The 19,242-nt window shown below is 38.4% G+C and overlaps 2 protein-coding genes across 2 annotated transcripts in view; both read right to left on the bottom strand.

Annotated features, from left to right (window-relative positions):
• LOC149169283 (uncharacterized) overlaps positions 1-19,242 on the bottom strand; it is a 324,296-nt gene that overhangs the window by 265,988 nt on the left and 39,066 nt on the right. The gene's annotated exons all lie outside the window — the stretch shown is intronic.
• On the bottom strand, positions 9,801-12,014 carry LOC149169284 (uncharacterized). Its single transcript, XM_089427055.1, has 2 exons — positions 10,969-12,014; positions 9,801-10,851 (listed from the first exon to the last, which is right to left on the bottom strand). The coding sequence occupies exons 1-2, from the start codon at positions 11,993-11,995 to the stop codon at positions 10,193-10,195; spliced, it is 1,686 nt and encodes a 561-aa protein (XP_089283181.1). The 5' UTR covers positions 11,996-12,014; the 3' UTR covers positions 9,801-10,192.

Genomic DNA, 19,242 nt, shown 5'->3' with positions numbered 1-19,242 from the left:
CTTCAGAAATTACAACTGAAATCAATACGATTAATCCTTTAAATTTTTTACTAACTCACAGGTTGATGAATTTTCTTGACTTTTGCCTACTAGGGACCGCCTGTGACCAATCTATCTGCTACAGACCCACCATTCCTTTCTAGCAATTATTGCGTAGGGCTAGGAGAATACACAGAATGTGCAGTTGAGCCTGCGACTTCAATCCTCCCATGAATTATTCATGTTGCCCAAATCCATAATTTCCCTCTTGTTGTTCAGGAAGCATGAACTCTCGCTCTTTGCCACAAAAGATTGATTTATTGTTGCCTCAGTAGGTAGTTGTACTAGATTTTGCTACCCAACAATACCCAGAATTTGGCTCTCATCCCTATGGCCCTACAACCTTGCGGCCCAGAATTGGCTCTACAACTAATTTCACCGCCCCAAATATTTCTCCTCAAGGCAAGCCGCAAACATTGACTTGGGTTTAGTGTTGTTCTTTCAATAAATGATCTTCATTGTTCTATAAATGGCCTAATAAATAGTTGAATTTCTGTAGCTGTGGTCGGTATTCTTTATTTGCATTAGCCACAAAATTAAAGGAAAATGAAAAATGCAAATTTGAATTCAAGTCGTCTCCAAATAAGACAGGGAACAACTAAAAATTTTGAAATTCAAAATTCTACTTCCTATAAGTCAAGTCAACTCTACAAGAAGTTCAAGTCGGCCAGCCCCAAAAGACACGCCTATTCGGGCTCATCAAACCACTATATATTGCCAACTGTCTTCTTTACTTGAAGAGCAATTCGGATCACTCCATTCCTCTATTTTTCTGTACACACATGCGAAGGAGAGAAAGAGAGACAAGATCAGCAAAGTTCAACTTGAAGTTTGACTCCATTGACCAACATTAACTGAATATTTTGAAGCAGATTTTGACCAAAATTTCTAAGGTTTTCTAAGACAATTTGACCGAATCTCTGTGAAGCTTCAAGAGGCCGAAATTTGGCTTGTTTCAGGGCAGTTTGACCACAAGTTCACTAAGAATATTCTGGGCAGTTTGACCTGTATTATTTATGGTCAGTTTGACCTAGTTTGACTTGGAAAATCGGATATTATCTCTTGCTAAACTGAATCATTTCTCTAATAAAAGGTTGTTGGGTTTTTCCCTAATTTGGTTTTTCCCAAGGCGAAATTTTTGTGTCTATTGTGGTTGGTTGTCACTTCATGATCCTACTATCATTATTTCTTTTTACAATTGAAATTTTCTATGTATATTTGCTTAATTAAGAATGTAACACAAGAAAGATAAATTAAGAAATCATTGGAAGTAATTATTAGATTAGGAAATCATGAAAAATCAACACAAATGACCTCAAATAGATTCTTCCTTTTGTGCCAATATCAGACCAGAATTGTTCCAAGAATTATAATGTGCTAGAACAAGGAAATAGTTGTCTAGGTATGGTGGGATCAACTCCACCGAAACTAGACAAAAGGATTCAATATGGTGGGATCACCTCCATCAAAGCTAATCAGGAAGAAGAGGTATTAAACCCTAAAAGCCTCATCTCAAGAAAACAAAGATATCAAATCCAAATTCATGATGCAAAATGATTCGAACTCTCCTTTATTTATATATTTTCTCATGGAGTTTATTCTGATGTGGGGTTGCAATGCAACCCCCCAATTTGCGATTTTCTACCCCATCCAACCCAAAATTCGCCAAATGTTGCCCCAAGCATTAGGAAAATTGGGTTTTCCCCCTTTATCAAGACAATAGCCTATAAGGTTGGATAGGCTATTATTCATTAGGGATTATTGACCACTCCATGTCAACTACCCTATAGCAGTACACCCCTTTTTTCGCAAAAGGGATTTCATCATGTTCCAGTGTTTAAATTATCCAGGATTCATCATCAGTCGACAGTTTGTCAAATTTGTAAACTCATTCAGCATGTTTGTAATTTAAATCATTAAATCATTTTAGTAAGACCATAATGTATGTAACAACCTAGGTAAAACTATTATTTTGATGGCGATTTTCATCCTAAGAGGTTTTTCGTCTCACCAATTCATCTGTGTTTCTAAACACAAATGATCGGCAGAGTTTTTCCCTCCAGCCTCACCCCAAAGCTAGAGTGGATTTTGTCGTCAAGATCTTAGGTAAGTCCTAGTGTTTTAGTCGAACCTTCTGTAAAGATGATTTGGGAATAATTTTAGCCAATTGGCTAAATTATTTTATTATAAATCATTTGATCTACTAGATCATATTTGAGTCGTGGAATTGGGTAAATAATTGAATGTCTATAACGAATGAGTTTTCCCCCTTTGAGGCTTGAAATGTAATTATCTTATGTAAACAATATTTTAGCAATGGTGCTAAAATATTAGAAGGTTGGAAAAAATTATTAATCCCCTCGAGTGTCAATTAATTAAATTTTCTAGCAAAAATTAATTAAATATCTTATGCCAGAAATTTAAGTAATTAGAGTCAAACTTAAGTCTTAGGAAAAATATATTCTCCAAATAAAAAAATTCGTGTGTCCTAAAGAAATTAATTTTTGGAGGTCCCCCACTAAGGGAATACTGAAAATTTCAAGAAAATTTTTCGACCCTTGGCCCTTGGTGGTTAAGTCAAAGTCAATTTTCTGAGGAAATTAGCTCAAAATAATTAATGTTGATCTAATTAAAAAAGGAATTTAAAGATAAATTCGAAAATTCCTCAAAAAATAAATAATTCCACCCCCTTTGAGGGTTCAAATGTAATTATCTTATGTAAATAATATTTTAGCCATGGTGCTAAAATATTAGAGGGTTGAAAAAAATATTGATCCCCTTAAGTGTTAATTAATTAATATTTCTAGCAAAAATTAATTAAATATCCTATGCCAGAAATTTAAATAACTAGAGTCAAACGTAAGTCTTAGGAAAAATAAATTCTCCAGATAAAAAAATTCGTGTCCTAAAGAAATTAATTTTTGGAGGTCCCCCACCAAGAGAATATTGAAAATTTCATGAAATTTTCGACCCTTGGGTTTTGGTAGTTAAATCAAAGTCAATTTTTTGAGGAAATTAGCTTAAAATAATTAATGTTGAGCTAATTAAAAAGGAATTTGAAGATAAATTCTAAAATTCCTCAAAAAATAAATAATTCGACGATAGAGATTTAAGAATAATTAAATCCTTATCAACAGTCGAGCTTACTTTGACAGGGATCAAGCCAACTAGACGTTTGAATAATTTATCTATAAATTAAAAGTCATTTGTCTCTCAAAGGATCCAATCTTTTGGATCATGTACTTGCTCTTGAAGCTCTCTTGTAATCTTTTATGGAATAATAATAACGCAAAGTCTTTGGGGTTTACATTGATGGTGGTGTTCCTCTCCTGCATCTTATGGTAATATTGTTTTTAATGTTCTGCTGAATATTATTTTTTATAAATTGTTGGTTAATAGCCTTTGAAGAATAATCTATTGCACAAGTATCTTGCATAGTTTATTGGGTTTAAAATAGCATTTTAATTTAATAGAGTTAGCAAGTATCTCTAATTCTAGAAAAATTACATTGTTATTTTACGTCTCTATTAATCTGACAGTTTAATCTGAAGTGTGCAGAAATCATTTGAATTTTAAAAATTGGGCGTTTGGAGAAGTCCTCAGCTGGACCAGTTGACTCCCAAGGCATAATATCTGAAGAGTCTTCTTGATCTAAATTCCTAGACTTATCTTACGATTTTCCTTTTGTAGGATATTTTTTAAATTAATCATCTTTCATAATTTGTGCTAAATAAATAAATATGGCTAGGAAGAGCTTATATCTACACATCTGGCAGTGAAGCTGGACTCATACTCTTCAAATCTAGTAGATCTGTCATTTAAATGTATAGATCTAAAGCTTTTGCAGAATATTTTAAAATTCTAACATTTAGGTCTTGGGGTTTTAGTTCCATCTTGTATTTATCGGGTCTTGGGGTTTTAGTTCTATTTTGTATATATTGGGCCTTGAGTATTTTGTTTTTCACTTGTGCAGGTGTAGATCTGAGATTTTTCAAGGAGATCCAGTGGTTTTGAGACAGATTTAGGACCTGATGGGCAAGATCTAGTCTCAAATTTTGTTTGCAGGGCCAAAAATCAAATTTTATCTCTTTGAAGGAAGAAGATTAGGGTTTAAAAATTTCGTGAAGTATTGGGCAAATTTTTAAAGGCCCTAGAGGCCTAGCGTTGCCTTTTTCTCCTCAAATCTGCCTTCTCCAAGGTTGAACGCAACCCTATAGTCCATCTTTCCCTGCATGTGGCACCCTTTCTCCTCCATGTCGCAAGCTCTCAAATCTTCCTTGCAGGCCCTTAGGTTTCTCCAAAGCCCTTGTCGCAGCGTCAAATCCCTAATGCTCTGCCCTAACCCCTCTTTCCTAGCCTGTTGCAGCATCAATTTCCCTCGTTTTTCTTGGCCTTTTGGCCCTGAAACACGAATTTTTATCCATCCTAACCACTGTGACAAGAATCTGAACAAATAAAAATAAAAAAAAATAAAAATAAAAATAAAAAAAATTCTGGGTTTAAGAAAAAATTTGGGCATTAAACTGTGGGAGAGAAGAACAGTTTTTTTTCTAAGTGAGTGCATCAACGAAATTCACAGTAAATTTGGGCCAAGGTTTGTGTTTTCAGTTTGGCATCAAATCTGAAGGTGGGTGATTAAATTCATTCATTTGGAAGAAGTTTTCAAGCCTTTGGGCTCTCTGGTACGCTTCTCTGAACCTTATCCTAGTATTTTAAATCAAACAAATTTGCATAACAAGACATCTAAATCGTGACATTAATTAAACACATTTGCAAGATCATCTTTGGGGATAAAACTATAATTTGAATGATTGTCATATGCCTTCTGAAGTCTGATCATAGCATTGACTTACGTCATTAATTTGGGTACATTCAAGAAATAATTAATTCAGAATTGTTTAGCACACTTGGCATTAGTTTGGCATTTTAAGCTCATTGCCATCCTAAATAAATTCACTATTGTCCTGAATATTAATCTCTGAAATTTAGGTGTTGTAATATCATTTTGAAGCTAACTGTCATAAGAATTTAGAGGGCTAATTTCTTTGTTGTCATAAATTTAATCTCTGGAAATTTAAGTAATTTTGAAAGATAAGCAAGGCTGAAATTAATTGTTGGTTTGAGGAATTTGAAAAGTTTGAATTCTTAATTCTTTCTGAGTTCCATGATCTGAAACTTGCATGCACATAAACTCATTGTCTAAGGAATAATTTCACATATTTGGTCAAGAGGGTAATCTAAAGAGTTGTTGATATCTAATTTCTTGTTCCATTAATTTGTGAAGGTTATTTGTGTTAAGATTTAAATCCCTTTGAGCTAAGTAGTATTGAAGGTGATTTACCTTAATTACATATCATTGAATAATTTTGGATAATTGATTGATTGAAGTTTAATTGTGCATTTCTTGATAATTAATTTTCTTGAAAGCTTCAAATAATTATCATTGGCATTTTTCATTGAGATTGGATAAATACTCTATTGTGGATTTGTGATAAATTGTATATCTTTCAATTCTCAAGTTGAGTATTTTCATTTCATGTTGTGAGCATTTTCAAAGTTGGCATAATTGGGATTGTCTAATCAGATTTCTTGGATAAAGTACTTGGCGAAATAACTCAAGATAAATCATAATCTAAGTACTCTAAAGCGTTAACATCCTCCTTCTAAATAATCATTAACATCCTCCTTCTAAATAATCATCCTCTTTCCTCACTTTGCATCTGCATTCTAAGTTAGTCTTGCATTTAATAATCGACCTCCAAGCATAAGCTTGGTTGAAAGAAAGATAGGAACACCTTTTGCTTCTTCTCTTGAGAAGTCTAGTCTTTTTAGTGTCTAAAATGGTGACCTTGTAGTCGTTGGAGCCACAACCTCTGCAGCATCAGAGGCACAAGGTACGTTAGATTTCAAGGAGAGGGATTGTTAATCACACCCTCGTGTGCTTCACCTTGACTTCTCTCTGTCATTCGCTATAAAGTTTAGGCTCAATACAAACAAAGATCAAAGGACATATTTAGAATAGGCATTTAAATAAAATCAATCAAGATTCCTGCATTTCACTTAAGTCATAGGAATTGCATTTTCATATAGGATAATACTCATCAAAGCAGCAATTGCTCATCCTGTACTTGGTCTCCAAATTTGTAAAGCAAGAGTACTGAACTCCACAAGGCATTGGTTTCAAATCTTATAAATCTAATCAAATCCTTAACATCTTGTTAAATCTAAACAAGTACTTGGTCACTCAATTGTGTCTCCCTGATTAGTTGGCTCCCAACTAGTCCTTCTTCATCTCATTTCCATTGGGTCTACCCCCCATAGTCTGTTGTTGGGAGACAGCTTAAACGGAGAGCTTGGAAATCAAGGTGACAGCACCCGACCTGAGTCATTGTCGCAGTGCCTATACATTTTGAGCGACAACATTTTTTGGCGCCGTTGTCGGGGATAGAATTTTTCTGTCCTTGGTCCTCTAGACATTTTTCTAATCATCTAATCTTTTCCGCCATTCATTAACCCGTCAAGCGGCACAACATTTATCGGCGTCGTTGTCAGGGACCAATTTATTGGACCTTGGTTTTACGACATTCATCTTAATCTTCTCCATCTTTCATCATTTCTTATCCCATCAACACCACATTTTCTGGTGCCATTGTATTTCTCCATCCTTTCATCACCTTATCTTTTTCCTCTCACTAATCCTTTCCTCTTCTCAATCTGCACTCTTTACACCTGGACATTTCGGTTGGTTTCTTATTTCGGTGGCGACTCCACTTATTCATCCATTATTTCTCAGACAAGAAGCCCTCCTTAATATCCATCTGCTTCTCCCTGACTAACCTTTCAGCTTTTGCCTTTTGGATCTTGGAGCTAGATTCATGTTCAGGTGGCGACTCCACTTCTTTCATTTCTTACAAAAAATTCTACTAGAAGCTTGCTTCTTGTGGATCTCTTATTTTTCTTGAACATGGATCTAACTCTCTAGCATCCATTTGGCCCCTCCTTTTCCCTTTAAGCAAGTCATCATGGATGACTTGTTTGCTCCTTATGATTTTACTAACATTCAAGGAGCTCTGCATGATTATCCTTACGAAGTTGGTGAAACCATCGATGCATTCCCTCCTTTCCAAGGTGACAATGCTTTTACTATTGAGACTCACCTTCAAAATTTCAGCCGTTGTATAAGCAAGCGTCGCCCATATTCCAACCATGAAGATGTGAAGATGAAGATTTTCGTTCTCACTTTATATGGAGATGCATTAGAATGGTTTATTGAGCTCCCTGATAACACTTCTGATTTTTTACAGTCAACCATTGATGCTTTTAAAGATAAATATGGAGATAAGAAATGAGTTCCATAGAAGCTCATCAGATCATTCTTCATAACAAATTGTTGGCTATAGAAGAAAAACATGTTTGAGGAAATAAAGATCATGGAAGTTAATCACTCTAGTCAGATAACCACCATGTAAAATCATTTGATTACCATGGAAGCAAATCATGAGAAAGAAATGAGTGTTATTCAAGTAAATCATAACACAATGATAAAGGACATGGAAACTAGTTAGATATCTCTTCAGAACAAGTTGTTGGCCATGGAGGAAAAACAAGTACAATTAATAAAAGTTATGGAATCAAATCATGCAGAGGAAATCATTACCATAGAAGTCAAGCATTCTGATCAAATGACTGTTATTCACAACAAAATGGAAAGATCACATATACAGAAGTTCCAACCCAAGTTAGATCATAAGCCTCCCAGTCCGTCAAAGCAATTCCCATCTCATCGCAAGGAGGTCACTTTTACCATTAAGGACAAATTGACTATGGTTACAAAGGAAGACCAAGCTTATGTGTCACCATTGACAAGTATATTCAAAATAAGATTAGGCATACTTCAGATTCTTCAGATCTTTCGTCCGAACATCTTCAAGATCGGGACAAGAAATCTATAGTGATCACATTGTTGACATCACAGCCCACCCAGAAGAAGAGCAAAAAGCAGAAAAGAAGAAGCAAGCAATTTGATGCGTTGGACGGTCGAGAGCAACACAATACTGGGATAAGTCAGAATCCTAAAATGATTAGGATACATGGAACATCAGAGAAACAACCTATGGATTTGCCAAAGAACAATTAAATGCTCAAGAAGGATTTCATTGAACACATCTGATGCCATGGGGCATCTTCTGTATTGTATTTCTAACCCTACTCCTTGCTATTTATTTATGTTGTTAAAGTAGTTTTTTTAGCATTTTATTTCACAGATTAAATTTTGTTTTCAGTAGAGCTTCTATTTCATGTGCTTAATGTTAAATGATGATCTTTGGATGATTTTTTGGATGGACGCTACTTACATGAATGTGTGTTGCTTGGCTGAAGATTTTGGATTCTCGCATTCCTTCGGTGAAGCAATGTGTCCCCACGTAGAGCTAGATGTTGACCACCCCATGTCAACTACCCTATAAAAGTACACCCCTTTTTTCGCAAAAGGGTGTGAAAAATAGGTGACCTGATTCTTACTGCAGCAAATTGATGATATTTCTCCTATTTGTTAAATTACTTGAACAAATTATTTGCAGTTTTCTATGGCAAATATCAAAATACATACACTGCAGCCTTCACAAAATAAAATGCAGAGGAAACTAAATACTAACTAGAGAGAAATAAACACACACATACACTGTTGTTTTGGACAAATGTCCTCGAAAAAAACCCAATGTGGGAAAACTGGTGCAGCAGCTGAGGGTTTTATTTATTATGCAATAGTAATCTAAGTACAAATCGTTAGATACCCAAACTGGCAATCTGATATAGAGAAAACTAACAAGGAGATAGTGAGAAAAATCTCACACTGTCACTGGCGATCCGAATCTGATCCAGGTTCTATATGGCTGGCCCCACACTGCCTCTGCGTTAGCCTACACAAATCTGTGTCACTGTCTTTGGGCTCTACGTCACCTCCTCCTCTGATCTCCTGTTGACTAGAACTTCAATCCTCTGACCCTCCGGTCTCACACCCCTGCTTCTAGCTCTGGAATTTGACTTTCCCCACTGAATCTCGAACTCCCTTTGAAGCTCTGCGCTACCTCTCTGAACCTCTCTCTATCTTCTCTGCCTTGCACTACCTGGATCTGGAAAACTCTCCATCGGTCTACTATCCCTGCCCCTCACTGCAAAAAGATCACTCGATCTTACTCAGGCAACTCAACGTTGCTACTCTTGAGAAATTTGATCTCTTGATCTCTCTCACTCGATGTGTTCTCCAAGTGCCCATCAAGCTCCTTATAATCTCTCGTTGGAGCTCCAACAGCCAAGATTAAATCATAATCAAAGGCTAAGATTAACTAGGAGTTGATCCTCGTCTTCTTCTAGAAGATTCACACCAGATTTCATTCATACCCTTTAATTAACCAGATTTCCTACGTTTAGACTTAGGGAACCATTTAAAAAAAGTTAATTACTTTAATTAAATCATCTCTAGGTGGAATTTTCCCAAAAAAAATTTGGGTATTGCAGAATGCATGTATCTTAGCCTCTCTATAAAATCTCGAGGTTAGAGCACATCCGTTGCTACAAAAATCAACACTCCCTCTTAGCGAGGAATGTGCTCTAGTGCTGCAACGTACTGAAGCATCACTCTATCTCTACACCATCTCCTGTTGCGTTGTTGATGTATGGCTACTGGTGCCCACCAACCCCTTGGCAACTCTGATTGTTGCATCCGTGTTGTTGTTGACCGTGCTGCCAACACTGCATCTGCACCAATGTTTTACAAAACGGACTCGGATTCGGACTCGGCCGAGGATCGACTCGGAAACGGAAACGGAAACGGCAATGACTCGGCCGGCTCGATTTCAATGACTCGGTCGTTGTAAAAAATACATTAAATATTTATTTTTTTTATAAAAAAACATAATTTTAAATAGTTTAAACATAATTTTAAATATTTTCATTCAAGTTTCCAAACACACAACATTATAATATACATGGAAGACAACATATGATCAAAGTAGGCTCATGAACCAATCCATTATATCAAAATGGTACGGTGTACCCAATGGCAATAGTAAATACATAGTCAACTGTAGTCTGTCATACATGATCAAAGACTCAAGAGTCAAAACAAAATACAAATAACCAAGGAGGCTAGTAGCTACTGGCTACTGCCAGAGGAGCCAAGATCATCTCGACCAATCTCTGGATCATCATCATCAGAGGCAGAGCCAGACAAGGGGCCCCATGGCTCCTCCTCATCATCATCGTCTCCAACTGCAACTGTAGAAGTGGTGCCAGTACCAGTACCACTAGGCTGTGAAGCAGATGCAAGCTGAGATAGAGTACAAATGCGGCTGCGCTTCTGTCGTGGCTGAGCAGAGGAAGGCGAAGCACCTACAACTGGAGTCCTACTAGCTGGCTGTGAGACTGAGGCTGGTGGATTGGGATCTGCATTCAACTGAACACGCTGCAGTGGATCTCCAACATCAAGTTCATCAAGATCCTCATCAGGATCAAACTCTGGTAGACGACTCTCCACTACCCAATCTGATGTTGGATCAATGTCTTCCAACACAATGGGATCTGAATCAGGTCTTTTGTTCAGCAATTGGTTCCGTCTGAGCCGAAGGTTGTATTGGACAAAAACTAGATCATTCAACCGTTTTTGCTCCAAACGGTTTCTCTTCTTTGTGTGAATCCTCTCAAAGACAGACCAATTGCGCTCACACCCAGATGCACTGCAAGTTTGACTCAAAATACGAATTGCAAACCTTTGCAATTCAGGGCACTGGCCACCAAAGGCCTCCCACCATTGTGCTGCAAAAAACATAGGAGTGTAATGAATTATGAGTTAGATGAAGGCTGAAGCTCAACAAAATTACAAATTATATCTAACTTGAAATTGAGAAATTGAAAATTGAAATTTTTGTTTACCTGGCTCATCTGCTTCTCTTGCAATCTTTGCTAGGTTCTTCCCAAAGGTACCTGTTGCATTGGTGAAGGATGTGACCTGCTGATGTATCAGTAGCTGATCAGACTCCGATGGGACCATGCGCTCAATGCAATCAACCAGTCCATCTCTGACCTCCCCCCTCAAAGCTCCTGACTCCTTAGCTTTATAATGATACCGTGGGTTCAAAAAATACCCAGCTGCATGTATAGGGCGATGGAGTTGATTGTTCCATCTTTCATCAATGATTGCCCAAATGGGCCCATACTTTGCCACTCTATCCTTGTATGCTGCCTTTATTTGCTCCTTTGCTTGATCCATAGCCTCATAAATGAAGCCCATAGCCAACCTTTCCCCATCCACCAACCGCAACACCTTAACTAGTGGCTCAGCAACCTTCACAATCTCTGTTGCCTTTCTCCAAAAAGTTTCATCATGGACTTTCCTTCTCAATTCTCTGCCTTCTGGTTTGTTAGACCAACTGCTATTATTCCAATCATCACTGGAAAACATCTTTTGCAAGTTTCTATGTTGGGAAAGCATAGATTGCAATGTCAAAAAATGTGTAGCAAATCTAGTGATGGCAGGCCTAATAATATCCTTGCCTCCAGTGTGTTTCCTCATGATACTCAAAACCAGTGTATGATTGTAGATAAATTTTGTTATGCTTTTGGCATTATCTACAGTGTTTCTGACCCAATCTAATTTCCCAATATCCTCAAGCATGAGGTCTATGCAATGTGCAGCGCATGGGGTCCAAAAGATGGTCTTGTGTTTTTCCTCTAACAGTCTACCAGCAAGAACATAGTTAGAGGCATTGTCTGTGATGATTTGAACAACATTAGCCACCCCCACACCCTGAATAACCTCATCCAATAGCTGAAACAACAAGTGGCCATCTTTTACCTTATCAGATGCATCAACTGATTTTAAAAACATGGTTCCCTGTGGGCAGAAGACAAGAAAGTTTATGATGGTACGGTTTCTTTGATCAGTCCATCCATCTGACATGATGGTACACCCTGTTCTTGCCCATGATTCGTTGAAATCTTGCAAATACTCATTAATTGATGTAATTTCTTTCTGCAAACGAACCCCCCTTAGCTCTTGCATAGTAGGGCCTTTGAAGCCTTTTCCAGCAGCATGTATGGCCTCAAACATAGGCTCATAATATGGTGAACGAGCAGCATTAAAGGGGATATCAGCATCATACCACCATCTAGCTATGTAGTCACAAGCAGTCTCCCTCAATTCTTTCTTCCAATGGTCATCTAAAGTGGGTTGAGAAAGACCTTTACTAACTTCAGGACCATGTGCATCTGATGGAGAGGAGCCTGAGTGAGTGAAAAAACTTTTGATAGTCCCATCACCCTTCATTCTACCCTTTCCCTTATCTTGAACAGAAGCAAAAGAGGGAGGAACATAACGGAAAGGGTTTGATGCATCAGTTTGAGGGATAGAGGAAGAACCCTCAAACTCATAGTGGGGGTTGGCAGCCATCATTCTTTGTATCTCCCTCTTCCTCCCAATTTCAGCCTGTATCTCTTTTTGCCTAGTCTTATCTGCTTCAAATTTTTCAAAGCTTTCCAACAAAGTCTTTCTAATCTCCCCAATTTCGGGGGATTTACATGCAGTAATATTGCCTTTAATCCCTGCCAAGTGTTGTTTCAGCCTATGAATCCCCCCAGGACCTGACTTAATTTTCCTATGGCAAAACTTGCAACACATCTCATCATCAACCATTTCAACATATGCCCAAGCAGCATCTTTTGCTCTAGGTGCCATTTTTTGACTAGGAAAACAATCTGAAAATGAAAAAAAAAAAAAAAAATTGATTCAATGTTCATTTATTTGACTAAAAACACTCTCTAAGCTATCTTTATATGCACCTAAAATTTAATAAGTAAAAACAGATTTATAGAGGTGGAAAAAAATACCTCCAGGCACAAACTGCCTCCTCAAACTTGCTCCAAAAATAAGCTCCTCAATGCTGCTCCAAATGGCTGCCCAAGAAGCTCCTCACTCCAGCTACAATGCTCCTCCAAGACTCCTCACTGCTGCTCCAAAACAAGCTCAAGAACTGCTCACTAACTCTCAAAGAAGACTCTCACTCAAATGCATAAGACTGCTGTGAGTGAAATGAGAGCATTTGGCTGTCTTAAATAGAGTTTGGGAGGGGGAAATGGACCCCAAATGCATTTAACTAATCACATAAACCTTTTCATGTCCACAAACCCTAACCAAATCAGCTCCAAATCAGCAAAAAATTAATTTTTTTTAAGTGAAAACGCTGCCCAGCCGTTTCCAATCGGTACGGCCGTTTTTTGACGTGACCCGGCCGGGTTGACCGGGTCAGCTATGACCCGGCCGAGTCATTGGCTGACTCGGCCGGGTCATAGCTGACCCGGTCACCGAGCCGGGTCATAGGGCCGTTTTGAAATTTTTTTGGTTGACCCGGATCGAAACGGCCGTTTCGGAGTCAACCCGGCCGTTTCGTAAAACAATGATCTGCACTGCAACCCTCTCCAACTATTGTTGTTGTAACTACAACAACTGCAATGGGAAAGCATCCAAAATACTAAACCAACTGTGGTCAGTATGATGCATTCGTCGTCCGAGTTCTGACTCTTGTTAGCCTCTGTGTTGTTGCTGCTAACTCTGCTTTGTACCAATTGCACTGCTGCCAACTCTGCTTTGCACTGCTCAGTCTCAGACCGCTACTAGCTAGTGTATCTGTCACTCTGGCACCTAGCTACACCAACTATCATTGGTCCATCCTGCTACTGCTGACTATGGGCTCTCGTAGCAAGGTCTTGATCCAAGAGGTGGACTCCTCAAGGATCTTGCCCATCCTGTAGCTCTCTGGGGTTACAACTCTAGATCGCCCCACCTCACCCCTGGAGGCATCTCGGCAATCATGGCAAACTCTTCCTCCAGTCTGGAGGACAACCTGTCGATCTCAACGGATGCAACTTGCTGATCCTGCTTCTCCTCTTTATCCTTCTTTTTGAGAGGACATTGAGTGTTGTAGTGGCCAAGCTCACCACACCTAAAACACTTGATCTTCGAAATGTCCTTTCTTCTGCGTTGCTCCTGATGCCCCTTTGACGCAAGGGCCACGTCCTCCTCTTCCTTCACTCGTTTCGTCCCACTACTGCTACTGCCACTGATGGTGGCCTTCACCAGATCATGCCTCATTTCCTCTTGTCACAGATCAGCCCACACATGTTCCCAATCTGGCAATTTTTCTCTACCCAAGATGCTCTGGACAAAAACTTGTCAATCTTCATAAATGTTATTCAGCGCTAATCATACAAACTCGAAGGGTTGAGGCTCTGACCCTACTGAAGCCAATTGGTCCCGGACATCCTGAAGCCTTGTAAGGAAGGGGTCTACATGCTCCCCTTTCTAGATCCTCGTGCATCTTTGCTTATGATAACTGCTTATGATAGTCTTTTGAATCTTATTTAGAATCTTCTCTTTTCTTGTACTTATTATTGTGTTCTTTTCATCAAGACAATTACCATATCATGAACAAATAGAGAGACAAGAGACACAGTATGTAAGCTTGTTAGCCAGTGCCAAAACCTCTCACCTTTTGAGAGGAAAACCCAAACGAAATTTTTCTTATAGATCTTCAATTGATGAACACCAAGACCATGACAGTAACCCTTGACACTGGAGTCCTCCCAAGACCAAGTCACTAGCCTCTTTCTGACACTGCTTCTTCTTCTTCCTCTTTTCGACTTCCTTGAGAAATTCGGTGTCCTTCTCGACTTCCTTGAGAATCTAGGTCTCCTTGAGGTCTCAAGAAAGAAACCTAATACACTGCTACTCGGCGCCTTCTAGTGAGATTTTTTACCCAAACAAGATCACTCTAACGTGGTGGCAAGTTCCTCGATCTTCTTCTAGCACCTTCATATCTTCTGGCTTTGCACGTGGCAGGATATATTACCCAAAACAGTTCTCTACAAACTTCACTTCCTTTTCTTCTTGCTTCGCTGAGATAGAGACTTCTTGGAGTATGTTTTTCATACTTCTTTCTAGACTTGCTTGACCGAAAATGATATGCTTTCAAGTGAGGCCGACTACTTGTATATATACATGTTTTCCCATGTCCTTTAGGCCAACATGATCTCAGGAATAGGCCAACTTTACCTTGGAGAGAAGTTGACTTCATCTTCTTGATTCTTCCTTTGTTGTAGGCCGATTTCTAGAGGGCTAGTAAAAAGGTCTTGGAGGATGACTTTACATAGACAAGTGTAACTCTTGACAATGTGTAACATGTCTTCATTACATGACAATGACTCTTTATACTTTTATGACTAGATGACAAAAATCCTAAGGGCTCTCAATGGGAGCCTATACTAAAAATAAAATCTCTTGCTCATGAAACCCATGATGCAAGCATTACAATAATTTTACTTTTCTTCTTTACATCTCTCACATAAAATCATAATTACATGTCATTATGAAGACCGAACCTAGTAACACTTTACAACACATTCTTCTAAGCTCGTTTCGAGCTTCTTAATCTAACCAATCCTTCTTAGTTTCGTCATTCAAAGAAGTCCTCTTGCCCTTATCTTTTGGAGGGGCTTGTGGTATGGGCGGAGTCTTCACTTTTGGTGTTACACCTTCCATATCTCTCAAGTCTCGGTGATGGCCTCCTGTATTGTGGTAGGTTTGAAGGCCTTGACCTATCTATGTAATGGTTCAGCTAGACCATCTATTAAGAGTATGACCCACCTCTGCTCTAAGAGGTTTATCACCATGACTGATGTTCGTTTGAATTCTATAATGTACTCATCCAGTGTCCCTGTCTGTTTGATTTGTGCCAATTCTGTAAAATGTCTATCAGGATCCTTCAATTTCAAAACGCTCTATCAACCTTTGGGTGAAGTCCATATAAGATGTTATGTTGGAGTGTCCCAAGGTGACCAGTCCATGGTACCACCATTCATGCGCTTCCCCTTCCAAATGTAAAGTGGCAAATTGGATAGCATCTGTTTCCTGCATGGGATTAAGTCGGAAATAGGTGTCCAACTTTTGTACCCAAGCCCTTGCTAAGCATTTTGATGACCCATGAAAAGAGGGGATGGACAACTTTCCTACCTTGTGCATCAAATCCTGATTTTGTTATTTCCAAATCTTGATTTTAATACCCTGAGTCTATTTTGGTATTTGATGTTGTTGTATTCTCGGAAGGATATGGTTGCTCGTGTATTTTCTTCTAGTGTTGCATACTCCCGAAAGTACTCATCAAAGAGTCCATACTGTTCTACTGCTCTTTGGGTTGCAGCTGGTTGATTGTCCAAAAACTGAGGAAAAAAGGGTCTATGGTTACTTCCATTGGTTGCCCTGGCATTGGACTATACAAACGAATTGATGGGGCCAGGATTTTGGCAGCTCCCTTCAGTACTAGTCATGTTACCAACATTCATAACATTAGTCATATTATTACCAAGATCATTTATAGCCTATATGAGCTTGTGTCATTTGCAGATGTCCCTGACACTGCCCTTGTATTATCAAATTAGTTACTTTTGTTTGTCCACGGATTAGTAAATGCAAGAGTTCATTAATATCCTGTCCTCCTCGTCCTTCTCTATCCCCTATGGTTGTACAGTGGATGACAGTATGACCCTCTTTCTTCTTCCTATAACATTACTTGTATCCCCTGGAAGCATACAAGATTCATCCACTCAAAGTTGGCAGAATGCACAGCTCTCATACCACTATAATGTCCTAGGGTAATTTTGCCTTAGGGTTTTACTTGGACCAGGGAATGAATGAGCAACAGAACATATTCATTCATTTATATATAACAGTGAGCATTCATTTATGATGTGCATGAATATAAAGACTTTTCAACAGTAATACAGTCTTTCAACAAACTTTCAAGCAGTACTTGGCAGTATACAGTAATTTGATATAACAGTTAGCCACTAGGGATGCTATACCAATAGTTCAGAGTAATTAATACTTGTTGTCTACCAATAAAATATCAACTTCAGAAATTACAACTGAAATCACTACTAATAATCCTCAAAAAAAATTACTAACTCACAGACTAATGATTTTTCTTGACTTCTGCCTACTGGGGATTGGTTGTGCCAAATTGTCTGTTACAGACCCGCCACTCCTTTCTGTCAATTATGTGTATGGCTAGGAGAATGCCCAGAATGCACAACTGAGCCTGCTACTTCAATCCTCCCACAAAATATTCAGGTTGGCCAAATCCAGAATTTCCCAGTTGTTGTTCAGGGATCCCGAACTCTCTTTGTGACAAAAGATCGATTTCCTATTGCCTCAATAGGCCATTGTAATAAATTCCGCTACCCAACAGAGCTGAAATTCTGAGGTGATTGCAGAGCCAAAATTCGGCCTCTACTTGCCGGGCTCAAAATCTGTGTTTGACCAGAATTTGAGGAGGTTTGACCAGCATTGACTTTGATTATTGGAGGAGACTTGGAGTAGGGTTTGACTTGGTATCTTTGTGGCAGATTGGTCTTGGTATTGGTCTTGGATATTTCTCATTTCATCTAATTATATAAGAGAAGGATTGTTGGATTTTCCCCTTCTGGGTTTTGCCCTGTCCTCTAGCCTAATCTCTGGTGTACTTTGTCTCATTGTGATATTTACGTTTTGAACATTTGTGTAATTGCTTGTTGAAAATGACAAAAGAAGTAAAAGAACACATCTAACATTGACAAGTAATTACCAAGAAGAGAAATCAAGCATTAAACTACTCTACACTTGGTTTCTCAACAATTATTTGGATGTCAAAATCACACTTTATACTCCAGAAACTATATGATGTACTTCATTCGTGAGGGGGGCATGATGAGTTCATGTGTGAGCCTTCTAGTGGATGTGGCACGCAATTGTGCTTTTTTTATTAATGGTCACATTCCATTAAGGTTATTTTGATTAATTATTTGGTGCACACACGTTAAATGGTGATTAAGGTTATTAATCTTTGATTCATTGTGACAAGTATATATTATTGCTATCATTGGCCCCCTAAGCACTTTTCATCATATTTTCACTAGGAAACATCATTTTGGGCAGACTTTATGGGTCTAAACGGAGCACCCCTCCTTTTGGCACGCATGTGGACGTAAAATACCATTATGTTATTATTATTTGGCATGGCGAAGGAGGCCAACTCACCTGTGGAAAGATGGTAGCCTTTATTACACCTTCATAAACCACATGCTCACTGGGCTGACTATTTGACCATTTGATAGCACTGTTAAAGGGTTCCAACCAGCAAGTTTGACTTGGGAAAAGTGCCAAACAACCTAATATAGTAAATCAGCTTTCTGTTACAACATGTGGGACAGCTTTCGACAATGGGCAGCCACTCTCTCTCTCTCTCTCTCTCTCTCTCTCTCTCTCTCTCTATCTTGGATAGAGAATTTACATTGGATTTCACCTTATCTTTGCTAAAACATACCAATGAAGACAGATTCTAACATATTAATGCGGATCGACGTCTAGAAAGAAGATCATAGCTTTTTCATGAGGGTTCAAGTTGCCTCTTTGACTAGTTAAAAAATAGTTGTTAGTAATATGTGGCACCATCATCAATAGTTTATTATTTTTCTCCCTCTTATTAGTTAGAAAACAATGTCATTTTATTATAAGAGGGTTTGGCTCTCCATCTATTTAAAGGGTCCCCCTGTCATTGTAACGGTTGTTGGAGGATTGGGTACTTGAGCTCTTGGTATACTTTATGTGTCTTTCTTGGAAGCTATTGGATGATTTTATAATGTGCCTTAAAGGATGAGGATGCATTCTACATTTTGAGCTTGTACATGCTGGTAATTTCTTCATCATTCGCGATAGTGAGGCAATAAAACCAAGGTAATATTATTCCTATCTGCTGGCATTTGTAATTGAAATAGTTATTGTTTATCTATCTCTCTATGCATGGTAGGACACACAGATGATCAATTCTTGATAGACCTAGACCTCATAATCTTATAGTTTGTCTATGATAGCAAACTCACTTGATAGATTTCTGGACATTTGGAATAAGGAGAGGGACAATTACGCTTGTATTTTGCAGCCTCACTCATCCTCATACTTTCAATAAAACAGCTTGTCAAGACTTTATTAAACCCCATTTGCCCAAGGGACATATAAGGCAAAGATACCATCTTAAAGTCTTATAAAAACCTTAAATTCCTCTTGCATTAAGGTTACCCAAGAAAATCCTAATCTCTGTTCCTAGAATCTGGTTATAGCCC

The sequence above is a fragment of the Pinus tabuliformis genome, chromosome 4_2 (genome assembly GCF_031772625.1).
Source record: "Pinus tabuliformis cultivar Carrire ecotype Pingquan chromosome 4_2, CPIR1, whole genome shotgun sequence".
Lineage (NCBI taxonomy): Eukaryota > Viridiplantae > Streptophyta > Pinopsida > Pinales > Pinaceae > Pinus > Pinus tabuliformis.
Note: the sequence above shows the minus strand (reverse complement) of the source record. Positions and strands in the feature narration are given on the sequence as shown.

Excerpts from the sequence above, each read along its gene's own strand:
- LOC149169284 (XM_089427055.1), bottom strand. The coding sequence starts at position 11,995 with ATGTCAGATGGATGGACTGATCAAAGAAACCGTACCATCATAAACTTT. Across the intron at positions 10,852-10,968 it reads AAGAGAAGCAGATGAGCCAG|CACAATGGTGGGAGGCCTTT; the intron begins GTAAACAAAAAT and ends TGTTTTTTGCAG.